This window comes from Alosa pseudoharengus, unplaced genomic scaffold (assembly GCF_046254945.1).
Source record: "Alosa pseudoharengus isolate Yale_2024_CS ecotype anadromous, Long Island Sound unplaced genomic scaffold, YU_APseudo_1.1 YU_APseudo_1.1_scf_9, whole genome shotgun sequence".
In the NCBI taxonomy this organism is placed as follows: domain Eukaryota; kingdom Metazoa; phylum Chordata; class Actinopteri; order Clupeiformes; family Clupeidae; genus Alosa; species Alosa pseudoharengus.
Genome location: NW_027468881.1, coordinates 2,821,911 through 2,849,610, shown reverse-complemented (window position 1 = coordinate 2,849,610; position 27,700 = coordinate 2,821,911). Strand labels below are relative to the sequence as shown.

General features: G+C 40.2%; 1 protein-coding gene across 3 annotated transcripts in view; it reads left to right on the top strand.

Moving 5' to 3' along the window:
- The first annotated feature begins 2,284 nt into the window (after positions 1-2,284).
- Positions 2,285-27,700, top strand: part of itpr3 (inositol 1,4,5-trisphosphate receptor, type 3) — a 363,942-nt gene continuing 338,526 nt past the window's right edge. For 2 of the 3 annotated variants that reach the window (XM_076277396.1, XM_076277394.1), the window contains exons 1-2: positions 2,408-2,661; positions 21,262-21,332. In XM_076277396.1, coding sequence (XP_076133511.1) covers positions 2,570-2,661; positions 21,262-21,332 — 163 coding nt within the window. In that variant the 5' untranslated portion in view covers positions 2,408-2,569. The other variant, XM_076277395.1, reaches the window with a different exon arrangement.

The following is a 27,700-nucleotide window of genomic DNA, read 5'->3' as shown; positions in this document are numbered from 1 at the left end:
TGATCTCAGACCAGACCGCGAGCGACCCTCTGCCGCTCTCCACCCCCCAGCCCAGCCCAGCCCAGCCCAGCCCAGCCCCGCCCCGCCCCGCCCGTTCTGCTTCTCCTTGTCAGAGTTTAGTGTTCGGGATTCCTTGTTCTAAACAGGCTACGAGGGATAGAACGCACAACTAAATAAAAAAGTTAAATAACAATTTTGGCTACCCGGGCTGAGCTCAATTTACCCCGGGCTGAAGCCCCGGTAAAATCGGCTGGCGACGCCCCTGGGCGGACCCAAGTGCAAGACTCCACCAGGCAGTATTACGTAGGGATGTGACGCTCGAAGCTGACGTTTCGAAACAGTGTCGAGCTTCCGAAACGCAAGTGTTTCGAAGTGTGGTTCAAAACGCCCATGTCACGTGACCATGGCTTAGTGAGGCTTCGTGGTGTTTCAATTTGGTTTGGACAGGTGCACAGCCTTACCGCGCGAGCCAATTACCCGAGTAAACACCTGTTTGATCTAAATTACAAAGTCCCAGAATGCTTAAATTCAAACACATCCTATCTTTGTGGGTTTTTTGTGAGGAGAGAGATTTTGAGAGATATAGCGACATAGAGACATATAGAGATATAGCGATTTATAGTGCATTCTTGTGATTGATAGGTTAGTGATATAGATTAGTTGACAGGCTAGAGACAGTGAGCGATAGTTTAGATAGATATAGTCTAGTGACGTTAATATTTAGATAGTAGCAGAAGTAAAAAAATATATGACTGATGCCTTTATTTCAAGAACAGCTGACCCTTTGAAATACTGGCAGGAGAGGAGAGTGGTTTATCCAAACCTAACTGTGATGGCCAAAAAATATTTGTGCATGCCAGCAACAAGTGTGCCTTGTGAAAGAATTTTTTTCCAAGGCTGGGGAGGTTTATTCAAAAACAAGAAACAGATTAAATGCCAAGACGGCAGAACAACTGTTATTCCTAAATAAAAATGTATGTTGACATACAAAAAATGTGTTGTTTATTTTTCCCATGTTGTACCTGTTTAGTCTAACCTGCTTCACATGTATCCTTTATTTCCCTACAACATGTTCCCAAAAAAAAACCCTGGGCCATAAGCATAGCCTACATTTTAAAACCATTGTAGCATTTTCCTCTCCAGCATATTCCAAAGGATAATGTACTATGAAACTGAAATAACAAAACATCTAACTGGCAGATATAAAAAATATTCTAGTTATTGAAGGCATATAGTCTGAAATTTCTAAGCACCAGCAGGGAATCGAACACCGGACGCTCCGGCCGAATGCAAGTGTGCCACTCAACCATGTGGCTGTGGACGAAATCTTGCGTTCCATGTTGGCTATTTATATTCTTCGTCTGAAGCAGTTGTGCTTCACGGTCAAAATATGATGGTGACATCTAGTGGCTAGTTTTGCTAACATGGAGTTACGGGTGTCGGATTGTTTCGAAACCTCGACACATTCCGGCGCAATTGCTTCGAACGTTTCGTTGTTTCACAAAGCCTCGTTCTGCCCATCCCTAGTATTACGGACAAAACAGAATTTATTCTTCAACACAAACTTTACATTTAAACTTTCTTACTTACATACGGGGTTTTGACAAGACAAACAGAGAGACAAGCCGACAAGGAACAGAGAAACAGGAGGGTAGAAATACACATACCAATTAACAGAAAGACAGAGGACTGGACGAAACCAACGAGACAATAACAGGGAACAGGTGAGGAAGCAGAAATGGAGGGAACAAGACAGGAAGCACAGACCAAATAAGGAGATGGGGCGGAGACAAAGACAGGTGACAGGCAGGTAAACACAAAGCACATGTGGAACAGGCAAAAACAAACACAGGACAATTACACAAAATGGCCACCAGGGTGGCACAAACTTAGCAGTCCGGGCCAGATCCTGACACAAAAGTATGTTATGTTCTGTAATACCTAGAACATCCTAGAGCTGCTATAGTATTTCTAGGGTAGTCTTATAGTAGGCTACTTTTAGTATGTCCCAAATTACTATAGTATTCCTATAAGATTACTATAATATGTTGTCCCAAAATACTATAAGATTATAGTACTTTTTCCTAAGGGAATGCTGTTTCAATATCACTGTCATCAATGTCGTTTTTTTTCGGTATTGTAGACTAATGCTGATTCAATGCCTGATTACCATTGATTGATGGAATTGATTGATTGAATGCCATTCATAGAAAATCAACATCATACCAGTCATCTGCTCTCGAGTAGTCACTGCTGTAATAGGCCTAAACTTCCTGGTTTGTGGCAGCACGTGTGAAGTTTCCTATGCAGAAGTAACCTGAGCAGATCCTGTTCAATTAAACCGCATCAGCAAAGGCAGATTATTTGAGTATTTAAATTGCCTATGATGTAAGTCTTTGTTTGAAAAACCGAGCAGTTGAGAACATTTACATGCTCATGTTTATGTAAATTCGGGGCAACTCTGGCACCAGGAAGATAAGGCTACTGGTGATGGTAGGCTACTCCAGACTGTACTGACAATGACATTGCTTTCTTCGACTGCTTTCCAGAGTTTTCAGAGACACTGAAAATGTCTGATTCAATGTCAAGTTTTTTACATATCGGGGATATTGTTTCCCTGTATGCGGAGGGTACAGTGAATGGATTCATAAGTACGCTTGGGTAAGTGGCTTTAGTCTACCTTTTGTTTTTGAGTTTGAGGTGATTTATTTGAACTATTTTGAAGACGTAGCCTAGTGTGTTGGGTGGGTTCAAGCAGGTAGCTAGGCTCTGTAACCAACCAAAAGGGAAGATTGACATCCCGGTAATTTAATAGGAATTCGACTATGGCACAATTTATAGGGTCGTTAAAACATGCGATACCTGCCAGCCAAACTATTAGGCTACACTAGGTAAAAATAATTCACGCCTACTAACAGGTCAATTATGCATCGCGTGAACCAGCTGACATGTTGAATGCATTGAATGAATTAGCCTAAAATTTGCCCAGTGTCTTTAAATGGCTTAATCCCAGATAGCAAAATCAGATTGGCAGATAGGCTAGCGGACCGCTGGTGGTAGGCTATGCCGCCGATGGCGTGCCACTTGTGGTCCGCCGTTGGACCACCATCTCTTTAAATTTAACTTGTCATGATGAATATTAAGAAAAGTTAATAAAATTATATATGGAGTATAACTGAACAAATGAAAACAATTTTAGTGGCAACATTGGGCAATTTGTCTGCAACCGGCCAGAGAACCGATGAGCAAAATGCCAGCGGACCGCCGTGCCCCCAATGGACCGACAGTGGTCCGCCAGCCTCTTATCTGGGATGCTATGGTGTTGCTGTTAATAGGTAATAGGCCTACTGTTGCTAAACATAAAGCCGAGCACGCATAGGTTTAATGTTTCAGATTTTGGTAGCCTCCTATATCCTCGCCTAAAAAGCTAAAACCAATGCCTAGTGAAAGACTCCGTTAGAACAGGTGTAGCCTTACAAAAATAGGTAGGCTACCTAGGCTACATTGCAGTGTCACAGTATAGGGCCAAGTGTCTTGTGAGAGCTAGTGTACAGCAACTTCCTATGGCAGTTTATTTGCTGTCATTTACTATTCTTTGATTATGTTTATGTAAAGCACATTGAATTGCCTCTTTATGGAATGTGGTATGTAAATAAATTTGCATTGCCAAACAAAACATGTTGGGCTATAGGCTGGTGTATTCACTGACTTTTACTGATTTACTCTGCCAAACTTGACGGTGGATATATTTTTGTTACTAACACCCTTAAACAAAAAATAAATGCAGTTATGGGACAAAAACCTGCAGTAGAAGCACAATGAATCAACAGTATCAAATTTGTTGCTTAATATGCTGATACAGCCTCATGTTTCCCCCATTGCAGTGTCAAGTGCCATATTTCCCAACATTACCTTATCCATGAGGCTACATTGTTAAATAGTGAAAACCCTGTTATAATCACTCACTTTGGATATTGGAGCTTACCGACTGTGCATCTTCAGTTTTAACTTGACTTCAAGGATTAAAGTTCTCTGTCGTAGGACGGATTTCCGTCAATTTGATTTTAGAAATGTCATATTTGAGATCGATGCAGATCCGGTGAGAAAAAAATAGGAGGGGGGGGGACTGTCACCTTTGCTTTTCCTTTTTTAAGGCAACTACAAATATTAAGTAAATGTTTAAAGACCTAATAGTGTTTTTGAGAACTTTCTGTGTCTCAATCAGTGACCGCTCAAGAAGATAGCCTACGTCAGCCATGGCTTCGCTTTGTTTATGTTGTAGCTGCACACTTGTCTCGAGCGTTTGCTTAAAAAAAAAGAACACGTATGGAGGACTAACGGTCTAAAAGTTGGATTATAGTGACACAATCGAGACAGCTGATGAGGTTGGCCAATCCATTTAACTTTTTTGGATATGAGAAGAAGCGTAGGCTGTGTTCTTTCCGTGCATCAATGTAGACAATTTCTTACTATCGCGAACTCTTGTCAGGGGAGGTCATTAATTTTGGGTGTCACCTTGAACAGATAGCCTGCAATGCCACCCGATGTAGGCTACTATTGTTACAGTTTTTAATCAATGCAACTAACATTATGTGAAAAGCGACGCAATATAAACCGTAGCCTATGCAATGTATTATCCCGTCTGTTATGACAACAATGTTTTTCACAATTTGCGACGGAAGGTTTTGACTGAGCGTGTTAACATAAAATAATAATAATATTGTCCTCATCGCGAACTGTCGAGTAAGAGGGTCAGTCGTGTTTGTGACGCACAGACAGCCTTGTAGCCTATTTTGCTTAGGCCTCACTTTTAACGACAGTAGTGAGTGTATGTTGACAAAAAATAATCATGCAATTAAAATAGTCAACTTAAAACTTTGCTATAAAATATTATTAATTTATAGCACAAAACCATAACCAGTAGGCCTACCAGAACCTTGCATATTAGCGTCATGATTTGTGTGCGTCTATTTGGCAAGGCCACTAGCTGTCATGGATGCGTTGTTTAGAGGAAGGCAGGTGTCAAAAGTTAAAAAAAATATGGGAAGCTGTTGGAAACGGAGGAGAACTAACAAGCCATGGTGTAAAGAAATTAAAGGAACCGTATGTAAAAAATGTAATTCAATTAATTATAAAATGGCCCTGATTTGTCACTAGACATTAGGAAATCATGCTAATTTCAAATATTTATATCACTGACAACAGTAGTCCGGCCAGGATATCGTCATTTAAAAAAGTGAAGTTGCAGCCCTCAACTGATGTTAATGTTTACATATTTGTGTTTTAGCCTGATCCGCCACCCTCCACCTATCTAGTAATCACAAAGTCAGTAGTGTTTCAGCATCTGGGTTGCCAGCTCTGCTCTAGTTACCACATCTGCGGTGTACACCGCTCTACAGTATTTTGAAAGTGATTGTAGTACCAGTGTTGGCCAAAATCCTACATACGGTTCCTTTAAAGTGCCAGGGGTTTGCTTTTGCGCGGTTCGCTGCAAGAAAATTGTTTATGGATGCAATAGGAAAACGTTTTAGCACGCCACCAATTAGAAGACCGCCATAAGGTTAACGTTCATGCACTTCAGGACATCTTCCCTACCTGGTGCAACTAGCCACCACGACAGAGGTAGGCTACGTTTATCTATGGCTGACCGTTTTTACGTTTAGAAAGTAGGCTACGCATGTTCTTTCATAGCGCAACACGACCTGTCCTCTTGTCAATCTGTTGCTGAAGACAAAAGCGTCGTCTCCAGATTGTCGTAATCAAATGCGCAGACCTCCTGCATGAGCACACACAGTATTGCTGCTCATTGGAAAACTGAGTTGTCTGTAAAACTCAAAATTACCATGTTTCATTAAATGCGGATGAGGCAACAAATGGAAATATGAACAATATCTAGAATGTTCTGATTCGTTACTTTGATGAGGAAATGGGAAGTCTTGCAAACTTGATTTTATAGTTTTTACCTTGTGTTGAATTGCATATTAACAAGAAAAAAATCTCCCCTTTAAACACTTTTGGCCTGAAGTAATTAAATAAGAGTGTGTTAAAGCCTTTCTACAATATTGCTGCAGTAGAAAAGAACAGCAATGGCTAATCAGCAATGGTCAGGGATGGTACTAAAATATATTTTTGTTCATCAAGAAAACTCAATCTCAATCAAGAACACTCTCAATTCGCCTTATTCACATGGTGGCCATTGGCGGCTAAAACGAGGCTACAGGGTACACAAACCATAGGATTGTTATGTTCTATGCATTCACCTGTAGGTGGCATTAATTATATAGTAAGTGTACCCTGTAGCCTCGTTTTGGTTTAAACAATGGCCGCCGTGTGAATAAGGCGAATACTCCCTTTACTTTGCTGTTTGCATCTTCTTGTACATTAAAAACCAATAGGTCACGACCGCAAAAGGGGTGCTATCTCTATAGGTAGATATGAACAACGTATGACTTATGGCCTGAAAAAAGTTCAGTCAAACGATTTTTTTTCACTTTAATCCCTGTGACTTGAAGTCATAATCCCAGAGCCTACTTCGTTTGAATCTGTTCATTTCTCTCCAATTTGACCAAAGTCATTCATACATTTGCACAGATGTCTGGCCTATTTTCGAGCAGCGTTTATATGCGCCTGTCTCTTGATTCATTTCTAATAGAGGCTGATATTGTTATCCCTGTCTCTCTTCTGTATTCGAAACTGCAGGTGTCAGTCAAAAGCTTCGTTAGCATAGATAAATTGATATTATGAGAAGCAGCTGCCATTGCAACAAGTTTTTAAATTATGGATTTACACAGCTCAAGCACGTCTTGACTCTTTATAAACAAACCTCAAAGCAAAAGTGAAATTTCGTGAAGTAATTTTTTTGTTAGACTATGTGATGACGCCATTTTACTGTAGGCCTTCACTATTCAGTTCACCAAGACTGGTTTGTGTTCTTTTTGGATTTAAATGTTTGAACAAGGTATGAAAACATTAGATATTTCCCGTAAACGTATGCATGATCATCATACTGTGAAGAAATTTGTTGTTGATTCAGAGCACAGGCGGGTTCGTGCAGACAAGGCATAATAATGAAGGTTTCTGCCAGACAAATTCATAGGATTAAGAGAGCAGCTGCTAAAATTTTGCAAGTGTGCATAAACCTACTCTTCGGCCACCCCTAAACAATGCTGACAAGCAGAAACGGTTGCAGTGGGCTCAGGAATACATGAAGACTAATTTTCAAACAGATTTGTTTACGGATGAGTGCCGTGCAACCCTAGATGGTTCAGATGGATGGAGTAATGGATGGTTGGTGAATGGCCACCATGTCCCAACAAGGCTGAGACGTCAGCAAGGAGGTGGGCCGGAGTCATGTTTTGGGCCGGAATCATGGGGAGAGAGCTGGTAGGCCCCTTTAGGGTCCCTGACGGTGTGAAAATGACCTTGGCAAAGTATGTAGAGTTTCTGACTGACCACTTTCTTCCGTGGTACAAAAAGAAGAGCCGTGCCTTTCGTAGCAAAATCATCTTTATGCATGACAATGCACCATCTCATGCTGCAAAGAATACCTCTGGGCCATTGGCTGCTATGGGCATAAAAGGGGAGAAACTCATGATGTGGCCCCCATCTTCCCCTGACCTCAACCCTATTGAGAACCTTTGGAGCAGGGATGGGCAACTTTGATGATAGAGAGGGCCACACAATTTTCTTGTCACTGTCAGAGGGCCAGATGTGATGGTGCATGTCCACCACTGGGATATCAGGAATCAGGAGTATTGAAAATATATACAGTAGCCTATGTCTGCACGGTTTATTAAACCAACATGCATTAATTTAATGTGTTCTATACTCAAATGCATGGAGCATCATCAAGCAAAAGATCTATGAGGGTGGGAGGCAGTTCACATCCAAGCAGCAGCTCTGGGAGGCTGCAAAGACGTTAAAGCAGAAGAACTCACAGTGGATGCAAGAATTGTGAAGGTGACATCAATGAAGTGGTCTTAAGTTAATGTAACTTGGCCTGTTAAGATGTTTTTGATTGAAATAACTTGTGATTTAATTTATATGACCACCTAATGCTGCAAATTCAACAAATGACCATTTTTAGTTCTTCACAACCTATAAAATGTCTTGAAACTCTGCATAATAATTTGGAACAGTGCATTTTGAGTTTTTTTTTTTTTTTTTGATCATTGGGAGGTTTGTTAAATAAAATAAAAATAAAATTCGAATTATACTCTTAACGGTTGATGACTTGAAAATTATACTGACTGTCATATGCATCAACTATTTAGGAACATCTGAGAAAAATGTAATTTGCATAATAATTTGGAACGCAGTGTATATCACGCCTCTTTCATAAGGCCACCTTGATTTCGAATTTGCGCACTGTGGGTGTGACAGACGCGGGAATGGGAGAATACATGTAACACAGAGGTGCGTATCTGAGGTGCGTAAAAAAAAAACCTTACACACGATTTACACGCAAATGGGAGAATTCCCCCCCCATTGTAATTACTAGTAACAACATGTAAATAGGAGTAATATGTTTTTTGTCACTTTTGACAAATACAAGTTGGTTATGACTGCCTCAATGAACTATGCTAAGCTACAGTAGGCTAACAATGGGTGCGTCAGACTGAGGGTGCATCCGACAGTTAAGAACGTATTACTCAATCGTCATTTCAGTATGTTCTTTATTAGTATAATGGGCCGTTCTTTTTGTCCACCGAACTCGATTTGCGAGCCGGTTACCTGGGTTACGAAACAGACGTTGCAAAAAGAATGCTCCCGAGGTTGTTTAAACAACTCGTCAACTCGTCTGAACTCAGAGGACCCCGAGTTCAGTTTACAAGATGGCTACTACAAGCATCACATGTAAGTAAAAATTATGGTTTTATGCTATTTAAAGCACTTTTGTCTTTGTTGTAACCAAATGAAGAAGTCGTATACACAGCACTGTATACTGTTACCTATAGGCATGTCGCTACAGTCTTTTTATGTGTCAAGTGCCGCCTAATAAGTTATTTTGTAGCTTGTGCCGTTAAAATTGTCTAGAGACGCTCCTGTTGCTATGTCAACAATGCCGAGTCAGAGCAGTAGCATAACGTTACCGTTAACGTTAATAATAACGGAATATTCAGATATCAAACTGAAATATGTTTGGCAATATGTAATGAACATGTGTCTATAGATCTATTTGATTAACGTTTAAACACAGAAAGATACTATTGTTCAAGCATATTAGGTTACAGCCCATTCACACCAAGAACGACAACGGTAACTATAAATATATTGTGCGTTAATTAATATGAATGACGACGTTCAAACATAAACTAGGCCTATCTGTTATCGTTGTGAACGCTTTTATCGTTATGATTATAGTTATCGTTCTTGGTGTGAATAGGCCTTAAATGGGTGAATCCTTGTGCCTGGTTAGAGCAAAGCACTTCACCCACTCTGAACACAATGGAAACCTCTTCAGGGTTGTTATATGTGTGATAATTAGTTGAGACCTGAAACATAGGTCAAGGATTGACAAGCCAATTGTGGTCAGTACCATTACATGTTTATTCAAGCTAAATCATGGCTATAATGTAATTGCCGTGTATGTCTGTGTTTTAGTGTATTTAGGAGAGAACACGGACCTGTTCCTCAATTCACAGAGGACCCTGCCGTTCCCTGGTCCTCTGTACCAGCATGAAGCCGACCCCACAGTATTCTATGCTGATGGGGACCTATCCATCAAGGTCAACCTCGTTGAAGCTGGTAAGATAATGGAAATAGTGACCATAGTTTAATCATTAGAATAGCATTAGTAAGGATGTTAATAACCTTGTGCTTACTGGCATATTGCTTTTATGTGTTATATAGGCAGCTGCCCTGAGGCACCCTCTGCTGACGATCCCATAGCGCTGCCCATGCGGAAGCATGATTTTTTTACGAGGGAGCAAACCCTCTTCCTGGTTGACCTGATGAGGCTACATCTGGAGAGGGAGGGAGAGGGTCTCCCAAAATCTATGAGGGACCTCAACAGCCGGCTAAAATTTGGCAGGAAAAATAAGAAGGAGCTGTGGGCAGATATGGCCTCAAAACTAACCGAACAATACAAAGAAGCATTCTGCCCTGACAAGGTGGCCAGGAAGTGGTGCACCTTAGTGGAGGGGTATAAAAAGGTCAAAGATAATAACACCAGCACAGGGAAGGGCCCCATGCGTTTCCAGTTCTATCAAGAAATGGACGATCTGCTTGGGGCCCAACATGATGTGGTGTTCCCTTTTGTAGGAACGAAAGATGGGGTGGATGTCCGAAGACAGGAAGCAGTGGTTTGCAGTGAAGCTGCCACTGCCACAGTCACCACCTCCCACACTACTGTCTCTGCCACCACCTCACGCACATCAACACTGTCTCTGCCACCACCTCACGCACATCAACACCTACTGTCTCTGCCACCACCTCACGCACATCAACACCCAGCCCAACATACAACTCCAACCCACCAGAAACACCCTGTACCACCCCAAGAATGCCACGCAAGCGTCCAAGGGACGATGACCTCCTGACTTTCCTCCAGGAAACCGAAATGGCCAGCCAGCAACGCCACCAGGAGACCATGGCCCAGATGAGGACTTCCCAGCAGGGCTTTGAAAGCCTGATTACACGATTGATAGATAAATTCTGAATTTGGACATGTGATCCTCCCTCTATTTAATTATATTTGTTATTATTATATGTTATTATTTAATATATGTTATTATTTAATATAATTATATTTGTTTGTTAAGCTGTATATATATATTTATATATATATATATTTTTTAATTCAAAATCTTTAGTTTGTTAAGTGAAGTTAAGTGTGTGTATGTATGTATAATATATTTTGTAATCATTTTTTTTTTTATGTTTCTTATTTAGTATTTTTTTTATGGAAAATAAATATTTAATTTCTCAAAACCATACTGTGGGCTAGAAAATGGTGAAGCATTCAATTTAGGTAAAACATTATCATTAATACACACAGAATATAACAAGTAAACATCAATAACAACAGAAAGCGAATGCATTGTAAGAGTAAATATATTTAGAAGCTTTTCAACTGTAAAAATGAGTCTACTCATTGTGATCATCCTGCCTTGGGCAGCCATGTCGGTGTTCTGGACATACGGCTGATGCAGCGATACACATGTTGTGTAAGAAACAAGCAGACATAATTATCATGACCACAATGTCAATGCGGGTGTTCTGGAGGTCACGTAGACGCCTCCATTTGCACTTCATTCTTCCAAAGGCATTCTCCACAATAACCCTCCCCTGGCTGATCTTCGAGTTGTGCCTAAGGTCTTCCACCGTTAGAGCCCCATTGTCACGCTTTGGAGTCTTGATGAATGGGAAGGCATGGCCAATGTAGGCACTATCCCCAAGCAGACATAGCTCCCCCATCTTCTCCTGCCAGTGTGTGAAGAAGGTGGAACTCCTCAGCATTCTGGCATCATGCACCCTGCCTGGTGGTCCTGCAAAGATGTCAATGAAGCGGGCCCGGTCATCCACAATCCCCTGAAGGAGTACAGAATAGTATGCCTTGCGGTTCATATAATCCCCTCCTCTTATGGGTGGCCTCTGGACCCTGATGTGGCAGCCATCAATTGCCCCAATAACCCCATCAAGGCCACAGACACGGTGAAAGGCAGCAGCAGAGGCAGCTTTTTCACAAGCATTTGGCCAGGAGATGAAGGTGTTTCCTATGCCTGACATGATGGTCAGCACTTGGTGGATGATTCCGTGCGCTGCTGACTGTGATACATCAAATTTGTCAGAAATCTCCCTGAAGCTGTTCTGATTGGCCATATACCAGAGGAAGATTAGCACCTTCTTGGTATCAGGCACTGGAGTCCTTCCTTGAGTGTGATCAGTGTGTAGGCCGTTCTCCTGTAACTTGGTCAACAGGTACTCATACTGGGGTTTTGAGATCCTCAAATGACGAGCAAAGGTGGCATCACTCCAGTTGAGCATTATTTCCCACTCAGTTCCCGTCTTGAGGATAATTTGATGTCTGGAGCGCAACACAATTGAGATCAGTGCCCTGATGAAAGAGAAAACCTAAAATTAATATATGTTGTTTAAAATCTATTGCTTTGTTATATTGTTCTGTTTCTTAAGGCAGTTGATTGCTTATACTAGCAATAGATCTTAAGAACTTTACAGAATAGGCATTCTAAACTTATATAACATATAGGTAGACTCTAATTAAAGTGGGATATTCCATCATCCAGTTGAGGCTGCAAAATCAGGCAAGTCTATCAAAGAGAGCAGACTGGGGCACCTTTCTTTGTTGCAGGTTAACTTATCCTAGTAGCTTACAGCATTCGGCTTAGAAAACCTAGAATAAAGTTCCACTAATATCTTTCAACATCTTAGGTAGGCTGCATTTAAAAACTGCGTCTTTAGTGAGTGTAATTGCGTAGCCTACATCTTGCCATGTATGTGTTAGCTTGTAGGCCTAGAGTCTTTATTTAGGTTGTAGCCTACATCATGTGTTCTACCCGGTGTTTTGTATGTGACTACCCCCGTTCGTGTATCGCGCTTGTTTTATTAATTGACTTCCCTTGTGTTTCCAGTGTAATGATGTCTCAATGAATGAGTAGCCCAACTCCCGCTTCCGCTATTTAACCTTTGATTGGACATCTGCATGTCGCAACAAGCGTTAGGCTACAATGTTACACAATGTTACGTTAGGCCTATCGCAACTCCTCCTATTACCGTCGGTCCCGTATTTCCGCCGTCTTGCGTGTATGTGTCACTTAATATCAATTTCTATACAAACCAAGACAGCGGACTCCTAAAGAAACGCAACCACCCACACCATAGGTGTATCTAAATTAGCTATGTACCAAAAATGACATTTTACCGTGACTCGAAGAGCTGTAAACAGTGTTGTAAGGCTGCGTGTACACAACCGCTTGGAGCTCCAGTGGAATTTTAATTTCACGACGAGAATTCTCGGTCTAACCGTCCATGTGCCGTTGAAACGGTGTAAATAGGCGACCCATCAGCCAAGCACTATAACTCCGAGCGTGGTAAACAAAATCGGATATTTCAGGCAGTAAATGCTCCCGTTAAGAACCAAACCAGATTTTGTTCAAATCTACAAACCTATGGCTACTGAAAAATGTAAGGTTCATTTAGTAAATGTTATTTTGAAGTGTTGAAAAACATCGTTGTTTTAGAATTTCTGAACAAAAGTGGTGATAATTGGGGGTGTTACGATACGTTACGTAGCAACGGAATTTTCACTTAAACAGCGGTTAAAACATTCATAAACTACTTTCAAATTAGCTGAAACATGTTTACATTCTCCGTTTTCTATCATCTTCTTCCATATTTCGCTGATGAACCACATACTTGGATTGTAGCTCTCTGTACTCTTTCAGAGCTAATGCAAGAGCGACTTTCCTGGGGGCGTCCATCATTATCTCCGACTCGTCGTGTGGTGTACAAATAGAACGCAAAAAACAGCTGTTGCCTGTTTTCCGACACAGACGTGACGTCACTATCGAGATGCAAGTCGCGATTAGAAGACAAAAAGAACGGCCCATAAGTATAGTATAAGTATACTCTTTTGATCCCGTGAGGGAAATTTGGTCTCTCCATTTATCCAAATCCGTGAATTAGTGAAACACACTCGGAACACAGTGAACACACAGTGAGGTGATGCACACACTAATCCCGGCGCAGTGAACTGCCTGCAACAACAGCGGCCCTCGGGGAGCAGTGAGGGGTTAGGTGCCTTGCTCAAGGGCACTTCAGCCGTGCCAATTGGTCGGGGTTTGAACCGGCAACCCTCCAGTTACAAGTCCAAAGTGCTAACCAGTAGGCCACGGCTGCCCCATTAGGGGTGTCATGATTCTCCAAATCCTCGATTTGATTTAATTTTCGATTTTAAAGTCAATTATATTACTATTTATGCATTTCACATGCTGGAAAGATGAATACAGTATGTATTTAAATTGGGTCATTTATGTAGTAAAAAATGTGAAATCAGTGCCTTCTTGACTGAGAAAAAGCTGAAAATTTATTTTTGGCTCATGTCGATGAAAGCCAACAACACCCAAAATTCCCTGCCCTTCACTGCTTTTCGCTGACCTGCGAAGCCACTCCCCAGGAAGTAGGCTAGCCTACAAGCACACAGAGGGACTCATTAATGTAACATGTTGGCAGTAATAAGGATTCTAAAATTCAAATGGTCATTGTTTTATGTTGCACTTAATCTTGTGGTCATATCGAAGGTCCTGTTCTTCATACAAAAATCGCTATTTTGTGAACGTTTTCAAACATCGTTATTTTGCGAACGTTAATGGCACATTACCGCTCATAGCTGCCTGTTTGCACGAAAGCCACGCATTTTACATATTTCCATGTCAGATGCCCCGCAAATTGACAGGATCCCCCAGCCACCCCGCCTCCTTCCCCTATTCATCTTCAATGTGTGAGACCTTCTCAGCAGCAAGCACACAGCGCCTGCAAAGTAAATAGGGTGCCCACTCAACACACAGTGACATAGGACTTGACGTGCAAATGAGTGATAGAAAACTGAGTAGCGCAAATTAAAGCTAAAAAATACTCAGACTTTTTTGCGAGCGCTTGTGCTGCCCTTGGCAAGATGCCGCCCTGGGGTGCGTTTTAGGATATGTTGTAAAATATTGAAGTTGTAGGATGACTTTACATAGGTTAAAACTGTATGTTTCACTTAAACCGTATGTTTATTTTGTCCCCTATGCCTGATGTTTCATTCATCCGGACCATGATGGAGGAATTAAACATTATGTCGTCAACCTTTTTTCCCAATTGAAATTACTATTTATCTAATAGGCTGCATACTCTAATGGAGCAACACTAAGGATAAGAAAATAAACCGCATCCAACATGAATTTGAACATTTAATTAAAAAGAAATGGTCTATATATGGGTCAGTGACAGATAAGGGTTGGTAAGATGAGAAAATTAAAAATATGTTTAAACCTTTAAAACAAAACATGCCTGAGGTTTGCTAAAGTGTATACTTTGTATTTCTGTTGTATTCATATCATTTAATATGACGTGTATGCTATTTTTTAACAAAAAATAGAACTAACAGCCTGTTAAATTGTCAAATGGTGTAACCACAAAAATGACAAATATCTAATATTTCACACCTCCTAGAGTTCATGCAATTGCTCTCATGAAATTATTAGTTTATTTTGTAATATCCTATGAGAATATGTTTTATTATATTTATTTCTAAATTTAAATTATATGGGTTTTTCATACTGAGCAAGGCCATATGCTGTAAACATCTTGTTTTCTGTCTATTCTTTGACCATTTGAGTAAAAATTGTTTAAACAACCATTATTACAGTAAAGTAGAGTATTAAATCATTATCCATATAAATTTTTTTGTACATTATTAGTATTTTAGACAAAATACTGCTTACACCAATTGACATAAATCGGTTACACCAATTGACCATGAAACATTTATAGCAATAGAACAAGAAATTGACACAGAAAATAGGCATCAAGGTAAACTGAATTGGGTATTTTGATATGTATTCATGTCATTCATCATATTCCATATCAAATATCATTTCATAACATCAATGAAGAAACTTGTGTTCTATTTGATTTCAATTCAGTTCTCATACATTTTCAGTCTATACCCATTATTTTCAAAGAGAGTGAGATAAGGGCCCTATTTTCGCGATGCAAAACCTGGCGCAAAGCATATTATTATTCTGACGCAAAGTTTTTTCCTATCTTACACTTCACTTTTATTAAATAATGCGCCCAGGGGTGAGGCAATTACCGATATAAGGTGTGATCTGGCACATGATCTAAAAATCGCTATCTTATACTGACTAAAAGCATTACGCCACTGACCAAGAAAAGCCTGGTCTATAGCGAAAGGCGCATATGAAACACAGCTGAAGACGCACTGTCACGAGATGTAAGCAGCAATTCCTCTGCAAAAATAAATGTCCTTAGGTTATTTATTCAGTCATTCGAACATTATAGGGGGAAGTTTTGCTTTTTTAATGCTATATTTTTGCTGGTTACCCATTGTCAGTCAATATTGAAAGTAATTAACTGTGTATAACTGTTTTGTCATTGACTATGACACCACAGTGAAGATAGTTTCACTTTGCCTATATGTTCAATTAATAGACAAGTGCAGATGTGTGTAGCCATTCTTTTAGTAAAGAATGGCTTAGAATACCTGTTCCATACGGTCTTGCATACAAGCAGATTCCTTCAAATACACTGCTGACTATCAAAATACTGATGCGCTGTTTGAAGTTGCCCTGCTTGCTGTTAAAGGGAATGACATATGTCCTCCTCATTGGTTTAAAGGATGTTAAGCCCATAACACACCCATGACTGATTAAGAAACATAAGAGCCACCTTTTCGCCAGGCACCTGACGTTTGATAACAAAACCACCCCGAATGTGGACTGGACAAATTCCTAAATGTATTTACGCTATTTGCTAGTGACCATGCATTTTATATTGCTAAATTAGGGCCCAAAGTGTGTGTGAGAGAGAATAAGAGTGAGTGAAAGAGTGGGTATGATAATTTCTTAACAACCAACCAACAGCAGGGTCTGCGTTCACATGCACTCTGTGGCGAGACAAGTTTTTCTTGCTTGTAAGTGGCATCCATTGGGGGACAAGAGGTACATTTTATATATAATAAATGTATTTATATTATTTATTTATAATTTGAACATACTGTTTACATACATCATAATAAAATATAAAAAAATAATTATGGAAGTTTAAATTTAAAACGAAAAGCTTTGACATTTCAAAAATCGCTTAAATTGCAATCTAATTAAACCTTTTTAAAGCTATTGTTCATGCTAAACAGTTAGTCACTATTTAAATTATAAAAATAACATAATTGGCACCTAAAATTACATACTCTTGGCCCTGAATCTGATCAAACTGGTCTCAAACAGAAAAGAGTCAAATGGTGTAACCGGTTACACCATTTGACATTTCTATTTAAAAGCAAAATTTGCAGGCATTATTATGGACAATTATGTACACACTTCACCTTTATGTGAATATTCAAACACAGTTTTTACATTAAATTGAATATTTTATGATTATTATGATTTATCAACATTTTTAATAGGTCATACCATTTGACATGTAACCTAAGCTTGCCTGGCCATGGCCTAAAAACACTATTATGTTACTCTAAGAGAGTTGCTAACCTTGACTCATAGCAGTTGGGGTCTTGAAGGGTCCTTCTCTATGACATAATTTCCTGTCACATGATTCTCTGACATAATACATACAAAATTGCTCCTTAAATGGTGGTTACACCACTTGACATTTTAAGTGGTTGATGTGACAGACACGATTCCCCATATTAATTCAAACATTCAGAACAATGGGGTTTCATTACTTGTATTAAATATTGAAAAGTTCTTGTGCAAGATCATGCCAGATTATTTTAGAAGGGATTTTGGAGAGTATTTTACATTTTTTTCAGCAAGTGTAATTATTTGGTTCATGTTTTTGTGGTTACACCGTGTTCTCTTTCAAAATTAAATAAATCCAAAACTTTAAGATTAGGGTTTGATGAAAATGATATTTAAAAATAATTTCTCAAATTATTTTCAAATTTTAACAATTTTAAATGTATGTAATCCATATGTACACAAAAAAATGAGCGTCACGTCATTGACCCATATATGAACAATGTCAAAATTATAGCTCATCCTGAGCATCAACCGTTTCTTGATAGCCGCAGTAAGGCTACTGTCCGTTGGGAACCTTGAATCAGCTGATGTTCCGGACACAGGCAGGCAAAACAAGACAATTGCCTATCCTCAGTATCTCACCTTCGGGATCCTCCTAAAATATGTCTCCTGGACACCCCTGTCAGTGCGTGGGCGCAAAGCTATGGTTCTCTACATACTGCTGTTTCCTCAGTCGATTCCGAGAGAGCATTGACACCACTAGTCCTCCCCAGTTAGCTTTCAAGCTTCAAAAGGTGTATTACTGCCACAGTTGTTTGAGAATGGAATTGCATCTCTGTCCGTCATTCTCAACAAGTTTGACACTGATGATTGATGGTACAGGGGCCATTCAGGGGCCAATTCGATTCAGATGGGGCCAGGGCCCCTGTGGTCCCACCCCTAGCACCGCCCCTGCCGATACTGGCATCTGGGATGGGGCCGATACTGGGCCAATACGACTCGGTACTCGAAAAATTCCCCAATACAACCCACCGAAACGTACAGTTTCCCCTAAATCATTGTAGCTGCTACGCTTTCGTGAAGCCTACTCGCGACGCTTATTTCAGTCTTCAGTTCTTCAGTTCTTCACACTTAAAAAAACATACAACTAGCTAGATTCATGTATCTGCTTTTGAATCTATGCAGCTAATGCTCTAGCACTTTTTTTCTGTTTTCTGTTTAAACTATAGCTCAGCTAAACTTAACACTTAGTTAAGTGTAGCCTAGTTGTTGTCGTGCGTCGCTTGTGTTAATGTAGCTCTGTACTTCGCGCTAGTTAGGGATAAGTAGCCTAGCATAAAAAACAAACTCTGTGGAGTTTCAGTAGATAAATCTGATTTGCATAGTGTTTTGTTAGCACATTTATACAGAGAAATGTTACCTTCCCTGCCTTTATTTCAGTCCAGATCATCACGTTAGTTGGATCATTATGCTCCAAGACCAAAGTCAACGCCCAATTCACTTCTACTGTAGCCAAAGTCATGAGCAACAGGCAGATGCAAGACATAGTGTGTGAGAAATTAATGGCCAATAGTTAGACAATGCATAAGTCACTAAATCTGCTTTGGCAGCAATCAGTAGGCGGCAGAAGCATCTTCTTTCTTTTCCTCTTGCTAGGTGGCCGCTGACTCTACGTTCCTAAAAGAGCCACACCAATTTGACAAAGGTCTCTACAGTAGCATCACTTACCTAAATTAACATCTTCCCTCTGGAAACAGATTTAATTTGTTCATGACTGGCAGGACGTCTGAGAGGGTAAAGGCCAGGGCAAATAATCCATATTTTTGAATCTGTCTGCTTTCACTACATCAGTACTACCTGATAGGCAACACAGTGCACTTGGATAGAAAATACACTCTCCCTTCTCAAGAGGAAGCACATTCCAGAGTGCATACCCATCATGACACTGGTTCCGTCAGATCCCAGACCTGTCACTTTGCTGATATCTAAACCCCACTCTTTAAGAGCATCCACCACCTTATTGTAAATCCACTGCGCTGTCCCTGAGTTAAGGTCATAATTACTAAGGAAACTTCCAAAAAGGTCTTGTTTTCCAATTTTGTACAGTATCAACTTTTTGTTACTTTAATGTTCAGATTCATGAATTATTAGAGCACTTTAGTGACTTCTTCAGTATGTCATTTAGCTCTTCAGTCAGAGTTTTCTACAGTGCGATTCCATTTACAGACTCATTATGTTAGTATAAATTTGCGTCACTTTCAAAATCAGAATTCAATGAATTCTATAAATCTGTCAACCCAAAAAACTAATGTCATGGGAGATCATGTGTAGCCACCACTTTCAACTGCGATATTCACACGTTATTTCTAGATTTAGTGGCGATGTCACAGTGCCGCCTCATGGCATTTTTCTGCCTGGTCAAAGTAATTGCAGGTATGTACTTACAGCGGGGAAAATAAGTATTGAACACGTCAACATTTTCCAGTAAGTAATACTTCCAGTGAGGTTATTCACATTAAATTTTCACCAGACATTAGCATTAACTTAGGCAATCCACACATATTAAAAAAATCTAAACATTAACTCATTGAATGCCAAGCTGTTTTCGGGAGCTTTGTCCTAGAGTGCCAGCAATCTAGACCATTGTTGATGATTTTTGTACAGCCACAGCATATTCTTTGTTATAGCTATGAACACATAGCTCGATTAAAAGGTGAGACTTTAAGCTCTCGGTGGGTGCAAACCATGTATTTCTACACACCTCTGTTCCTGAGAAATCCCAAGCTAAACAGTGGCTAGTTTTCATCAAAATCGCTGTTTTTTTCTAGAAATGGAGATATAACGTCTTTCATGAAATATTAAGTGTTGTCTGTTACTTACTTGTGTAAACTTTCCGGGAAGTGATCAGCGAGACCTGGCGAGACTGCCACCTAGTGATAGACCCACGAAAATGGCCTGCTTTTGACCTGACGTGCATGCGTCACTGATTCGACCCAAATCGGCAACCGAGTTATGATAAAATGTCCAGATAAAATGTCCAGATTGTGCGTTTTCATGAGTTTCACGATCGTCATATATTTCATTTCCATTCATCACAGAGTTCCCAAAATCACATATAAGGTGTGTTAGAGTGTCTAGTTTCGTAATTTAAAAAAAAAGATAAAAACGTAATATTACGTTTTTGGCACTCAATGAGTTAATGTCCATAAGTAGAGTTATGAGTAAAAAAGTGGAATGGCACAGGGAAAAAGTATTGAACACGCTAAGAAAAAGCAGTACACAAAGACAAGGAACAAGCTGGAATCTATAAGTAGTTAATAAGTAATTATCCCTCCTATCTGTGCAAATTAATATAAGCTGGGTTAGTACATATTAATGGGCTATAAAAAGGTTTTTCGTTACCAAGGTGTCACACAAGAAACATTTCATGATGGGTAAAAGCAAAGAGCTCTCCCAAGACCTTTGCAACCTTATTGTTGCAAAACATTCAATGGAACTGGTTACAGATGCATTTCAAAACTTCAGAATCATCCAGTAAGCAGTATTGGAGCAATAGCCTAATGAGCGACTGTGTCATGCAGTCATAACGTGTTTGTGCACAATCAGTCTGGGGTGTATGCACAAGCTTTAGAGACACCTGTGTTTGTTTTCCATGGTGTTTGTTGAAATAAAATTACTTGACATAATGACTTAATGCAAGTCTCACTGAATTTATTGCTTGCTCACACATGCATTGATGTTCTCCTGTTGCACCATACCAGAAAGAGACAGGGGGAAGGGTGGCATCCCAAGTTAAAGTCCAATTGTGTGGGCATAAGCCTCATGCCACACCTAGGCTAAACTGCTTACCCTGCTCCCTACACACCTGTGGGAAGATAGAGAAAATATAAAAATTCAGTAAATTGTTACTGTGGGGAATCTCTGGGAAACACTATTTACCCTGCTACATATGTTTAAGCACATCAAAGAAACATCTCTGATATAATTTGAAGTGACCCAATGGTGAGACCCAATTCCTTTGTGTGCATGTACTCTCCAGGCTTGTAGATGACCGCTGCGTAGTTGAACCAGCAGGAGGGGACCTTGAAAACCCTCCAAAAAAGTTCAGAGGTATGTATGTATGTATGTATGTATGTATGTATGTATGTATATAAGTGTGTGTGTGTGTGTGTGTGTGTGAGTATACAGTGCATAGGGAAAGTATTCACAGTGCTTCACTTTTTCCACATTTTGTTATGTTACAGCCTTATTCCAAAATGGATTCAATTTATTTTTTCCTTAAAATGTTACACATAATACCCAATAATGACAACTTAAAAAGTTTGTTTGAGGATTTTTGCAAATTTATAGAAGAAAAGAAAGAGAAGAAATCACTGTACATAAGTATTCTCAGCCTTTGCGATCAAGCTCAAAAAAAGCTCAAAAAAAGCTCTTGAGATGTTTCTACAGCTTAATTGGAGTCCACCTGTGGTAAATTCAGTTGATTGGACATGATTTGGAAAGGCACACACCTGTCTATATATAGTAAGGTCCCAAAGTTAACAGTGCATGTCAGCCCACAAAACAAGCTTGAAGTCGAAGGAATTGTTTGTAGACCTTCAAGACAGGATTGTCTCGAGGCACAGATCTGAGGAAGGGTACAGAAACATTTCTGCTGCTTTAAAGGCCCCAATGAGCACAGTGGCCTCCATCAGTGCTTAATTTGTGAAATGGGAGGAACGCAGAGGGGGATGGGGGGTGGATCCGGCGACTCAACACGGGGGTTGAAGGTAACGGAACAAAAAAAAATTACACCGCCTACGTAGCTTCTCTGACTAAAACAAATGCTGTGTGTGTACATCAGGGAAATGTTTATATTAATTTCAGAACATGTAACACTGCACTGCATGGGTGCGAAATGTTAAAAAAAATACACTGCAACGATCGTTTTCAGAAGCAGCAATTATCCATCAGACTATTAAATTAGCCAAACATGAACATGCAAACAGCAACAGGCTACCTGTGGGACTTACATAGAAATTAAACCATATATATAGGCTATATTGCAATAATGACCAGACCACCCAATAATCAGTAATCAACACAAACACAGCATGGAATAATTGTGATTTCTTTGTGTGTAGCCCTCTGCCAGCGCTTCAATGTTGCACTTTTGTACCTCTTTCTGGAACGGATAGGCCACCTTGAAGGTGCCGCTCCGTCTTGTAGGCTATAGTGCCGTCTGATATTCTTTTCAAACTGCAACACCGTTGCATATCTAACTCCAAAAGCATATCAGGTACACAGGTTTTGCATTTGTGAAACTGGGTAAGATGAATGCCAAGTTTTCTTTCCATTACTCTTAATAGGCTCTACGTTCGCAGTGAAACTTCCCTCCTTAGACTTTTTGACCAAGACATTTTCACCCAGTTCACCAGTAGTTCGCTCCACATTCTGCGCGCTAATATTTCTTGTAGGCAAACAATAAACATTGTAACATTGTCAGTGTCAAAGGGTTAGTCAATCAAGTATACTGCTCAAAAAAATGAAGGGAACACTTACAGTTTTCCACAATTGTTAAAACACATTTTTTGAAACCTTCCACCCTTTTCTCCATTCTCAAACTACATTCACAGAATGTCTGACAGTTCTTCCAAAATAAAACACTCGCCTCAAAAGTTTTACTTGCGCTCAGAACCAAACAGTGTCAGAGTACCGATCCAATGTTTGATTGAAGTGTTCCCTTAATTTTTTTGAGCAGTATAGTTAAGAATAAAAGTAAGAGACTTTATCTAAAGAAGTAATTAGAATAGGCTAGGTTAAGTTATAGCTTAGGCTACATCAGGCTCCGTGTTAAAAAGTCCATTGCCAAAATTATTGTAGCCTACAGTAATTTAGGGCATTTACTATTACCAATATTGAATGGGGAGATAAAACAGAGTTAATCAAGACCATTTAATTACTAAAGTAGGCCATTGTGAAGGATTGGATCGAGCGGTTACCCAAAAAATGTAAAGTGGATCAGGCCAAGAGAACAGAGGGAGCAAAAATCTAAGCAAAAGTTTTTTATTTTTCAAGCTTGGTGGCTATAAAGCCCAAAAGATGTCCGATCTTCCAAATTACAATTTTTTTCTTTCCTTTTTTTTCTTTTTTTTGTTATTTCCAGAAAGTGAGTTTTTACAAAAAAACAAATCTTCAAAACAAAAAATTCAAAAGTATCAAAAATGAACAAACCGTTCAATGCCCCAGAAATCCACTAAGTCTCTATTCAAATGCAGAGAACAAAATGCAGCGGAGTTCAAGACACTCACCATCGGACCCAAGGCTAGACTACCCGACATAGGACTCAGACCCCCTACATAAAGAAGGTGGCCAGCATCATTTCAACACAAAGGGGAAACAATTAACATACACTAGACAAAATAAACATAACACAGACTCTGATGCATCAGTGGGACATTTCACATTACTTACAAAACAAATTACCCAAGTGAGATTTCAAATATAACATTGCCTAACGTCATAGTAACTATTAAACAGAAAACAATTTGGCCACAACTGCTTCCGTTAGCCCTATGACATTTTGGCAAGATGGCCCGGACCGTTTCCGGGCGGAACCAAATAAACGACTGCTTGTTCCTTGACGACCCTCTTTGCCATCCGTGGGTCCGTCAACAAGGGAAACACAACAAACCGGTATGAGCGCTCCTTACTTTCCTCTTTCTGCACCTAGAAAAGCACTAGCAACTTTCTAAACACAATAAAAAGAAAACATTTGAAATAGTTTGCCTAGTGTGGTTCTTTACATACAATCGCTCATTTTTACCCGTGTAGACAGCGAAGGAAAAGTCTCTTGAATGCAAGTTAGCTTCTTAGCACTTGCGGGAGTGCTTTCATCCAGCGCGTTTGGGGGAACCTCCCTGCCTACGTCGGCGTCAGTATAAATGTATGTGTGTGCATGTGTGCATATCAATGCTTGATCATGAAAAAGGCAAAAAGGGGGAGATGGAGGAAATGTGCGGTCCGTCCGTGACCGTCACAGCCGTCAAATCCATGGTATTTTTTCACAAGTTAGTTTTATCCATTCTCCGACCGGAGCTGTGTTATTAGGCTATATATCGGGCATGCGGCCCGTCATCTATTGGCCATGAAAAATACTGCCCCGTGGCCAAAGTTACTTGCCGACCCCTGCTCTACACCTTGTGTCCAGTGCAGTTCTATGTCCTTTCACAATCCATGACCTCACGTATGGAAAGGGGTTAAAGCGGCGGGCCGACAAGGCATTTAGGCGATTCATTTTTCATAGTGACACAGGAGGTGCCGGATCCAATAAAAAAGGTTCCGGATCCAACGTCGGAGGTGCCTGAACATGTTTTGGCTCAAATTAAGCCCGGGCCTTCATCATCCGTAAATGGAAGAAGTTTGGAACCACCAGGACTCTTCCTCGAGCTAGCTGTCCCTCTAAACTCAGTGATCGGGGGAGAAGGGCTTTAGTTAGGGAGGTGACCAATAACCCGATGGTCTGTGGAGAGAGGAGAACCTTCCAGAAGGACGACGCTGCAGCACTCCACCACAATGCTGCAGCACTCCACCAATCAGGCCTGTATGGTAGAGTGGCCAGAGGGAAGCCACTCCTTAGTAAAAGGCACATGGCAAACAACCATGAGAAAAAAAAATTCTCTGGTCTGATGAGACAAAGATCAAATTCATTGGTGTGAATGCCAAGCGTTGTTTGGAGGACACCAGGCAGCGCTCATCACCTGGCCAGTACCATCCCTACAGTGAAGCATGGTGGTGGCAGCATCATGCTATGGGAATGTTTTTCAGTGGCAGGAACTGGGAGACTAGTCAATATTGAATGCAGCAATATACAGAGACATCCTGGAAGAAAACCTGCTCCAGAGTGCTCTTGACCTCAGACTGGGGTGACGGTTCACTTTCAACAGGACAACTACCCTGAGCACACAGCCAAGATATCGAAGGAGTGGCTTCAGGACAACTATGTGAATGTCCTAGAGCAGCCTTTCTCAAACTTCTTTAACCTGAGGCCTGGTCATGGCAGACTTTGAGGTCATAGGGTCCACCTACATGACCCCCCCATCATATTATCATTATCACAATTATTATTGTTATGCAATATTGTTTGTTATACATGCACTTCAAAGCAGTCAATGTTTAAAGTGCTAACATGCACATCAGAGGACTGCTTTACTCAGGGACGTGCACAGGAATTTTGAGGGGCAGTTGCTCTGACCTGAAAAAAGGGCGCCCCCCCCAAAAAAAACAAAAAACAACAACTCACAGGCTACATGCAGGACTGAGAATAACAGCGTCTTTTTCAAAGTATATATACACAAAGAAGTAAAACACTGAAATACAGCACTCAATCACCTTAACTTATCATTATTATTTTAATGCCCACTAGTATTAATGTTCTGCTCAGGCAAGATGTTTGAAATTACCTCTAAAATAGCCTATGTTTTTTTAGATTACAATGATTTAGCATGCAGCTCTTTAACCCTGTACTTTCTAGCATGATCTCATCTCATACTTGGTGATCATCACTTAGGCCTACCTTAGGCCTCTGTGCCTCCTCCTTGTCCACATTTTCCTCACATAGTCTGGAGGCTTGTGACTGCTCCTCATCTTAAATGTAATGTAGGCTAATTATGAAACATTGCCATTAGTAGGCTAAAATATGAGTCTGATTAATTAATCAATTTGTCTACACAGTGTCATGTCATCTTTATCACAGTGCAAAGTCTCTGTCTCACCTGCTGGTTGGCTTTTTCCCAGCCAACCCTGCAGTGATTGCTGCCTCCCTGAATTGTCTCTTCCTCTCCTGAATCTGACTCTTTTCAGTGGGCATCTTGGCTTCAACCAATACACAAAATACTAGTGATTAGGATTTAGGCATTTAACCATTTTGAATAAAATAATTAATGTGATGCATTACTTCCATCATTCATTCTTCTTGCTAAAACGAAACGTGAGAAACTATCAGCAGACATGTTTGCCTAATGCCTACCAAAAAAATAGTAGGCTAGCCTATAGGCTATGATAACGGGCTGCTTGTCTGCAAGCTATCTGTCTGATTATTTAGGCTAAACGTGGCAAACAGCCTGGATTTATTAATATTTTAATTAATTTCATAAAACTTGATGATGATGATCGTTCGTTTGTTATACATCACAAACTCACCTTTTCCGACAACGTTGAGTTGTCTCACCCGACAACCGCGACAATCTCCTTCTAGGGCCGCTATTGCAGGCTCAGTTCAGGTGCCGGTCGCATGCAGCTGCAGCCACGTAAACAGAGTTTCCCCTTCCCCTACTGACTTTCATTTTCGGTGCCCGAATGGAAGTGAATGAGGCTTTGCGATTTTTTTTTTTATCTAGGCCTACGTAAAATTCTGCATCCATTGTACGATGTATTTATTTATTTCCCCCCTTGGAAGGGCAACATGAGTCAAGAAATGCATATGTACAACCTGCAACCTGAGCAACCCCCCTGTGCACGTCCCTGGCTTTACTAATGTAAAATAGATAAGTACAATCGTTCCATTACTTTTGCATGCTTGCATACTGTACTTCTCAAAACAACAGCAATTATATGGGTGCCATTGTTTTGGGATGGTTCCCCCATGCAAGCATCCTACACTGGTAAGTAAATGGAGAAAATATTGACATGCTTTTTAATGTGATCTAATTTGAATGTCTGAATGTAAGGATTCAGAAAACACAATACCAGTTATTACAGTGCATGAAAATGCTCTTCTTCTTCTTCTTCTTCTTCCCAAATTTCTGCGTCTAATTCAACTTCAACCGTTCAACGTAGAAACTCTGTTCAAACTTTGTAACATACTGTAGGTCTTGAAAAGGACACTTGTATTTTTCGGTTGTGTAAACTTTATACTTTTTGAGATATTAACATAAATCAAACTGATTTGCACCAGAATAAACTGACAGCTGCTCAACTAGACCCCCTCACAGAGCCAATTAACGACTTAGAATACAATCAACTGCGCCTTTGATTTTAATAATCAACGAACACCACTAACCACTTGGTGAGTTGCACAGTTTTGAAAACGAACGTTAAGGGTTGTTTTAGGACATGTTTGAGCATGCCTGTAGGCAGCCACTCTGACTAGTCAAAGGCGATTCAAAACGAGTCAGAAAAGTCGAGACGGGACCAATCGTCAACATTTCGGTGTCCACCACTCTAGTTCATCCAAAACAAACCAGAAAAGGGACTCAAAGTGCTAAATACCAGAATTTTCCTTTAACAAAAATCAAGCTTATTTTTCCCCATAGACTTTGCACTATGATATCACACTATGAAATCATTAAATTGATTTGCACCTGTATCAACAGCCAGCTGCTCAACTAGGCCCCCTCAAAGAGTCAGTTAAGCTGACTGCACATGTATCAACTGCTTTCTGCTCAACTAGGCCAACTGTCTCTGTGCCTCTCCATTCTACAAGGATATAAAGCACATTC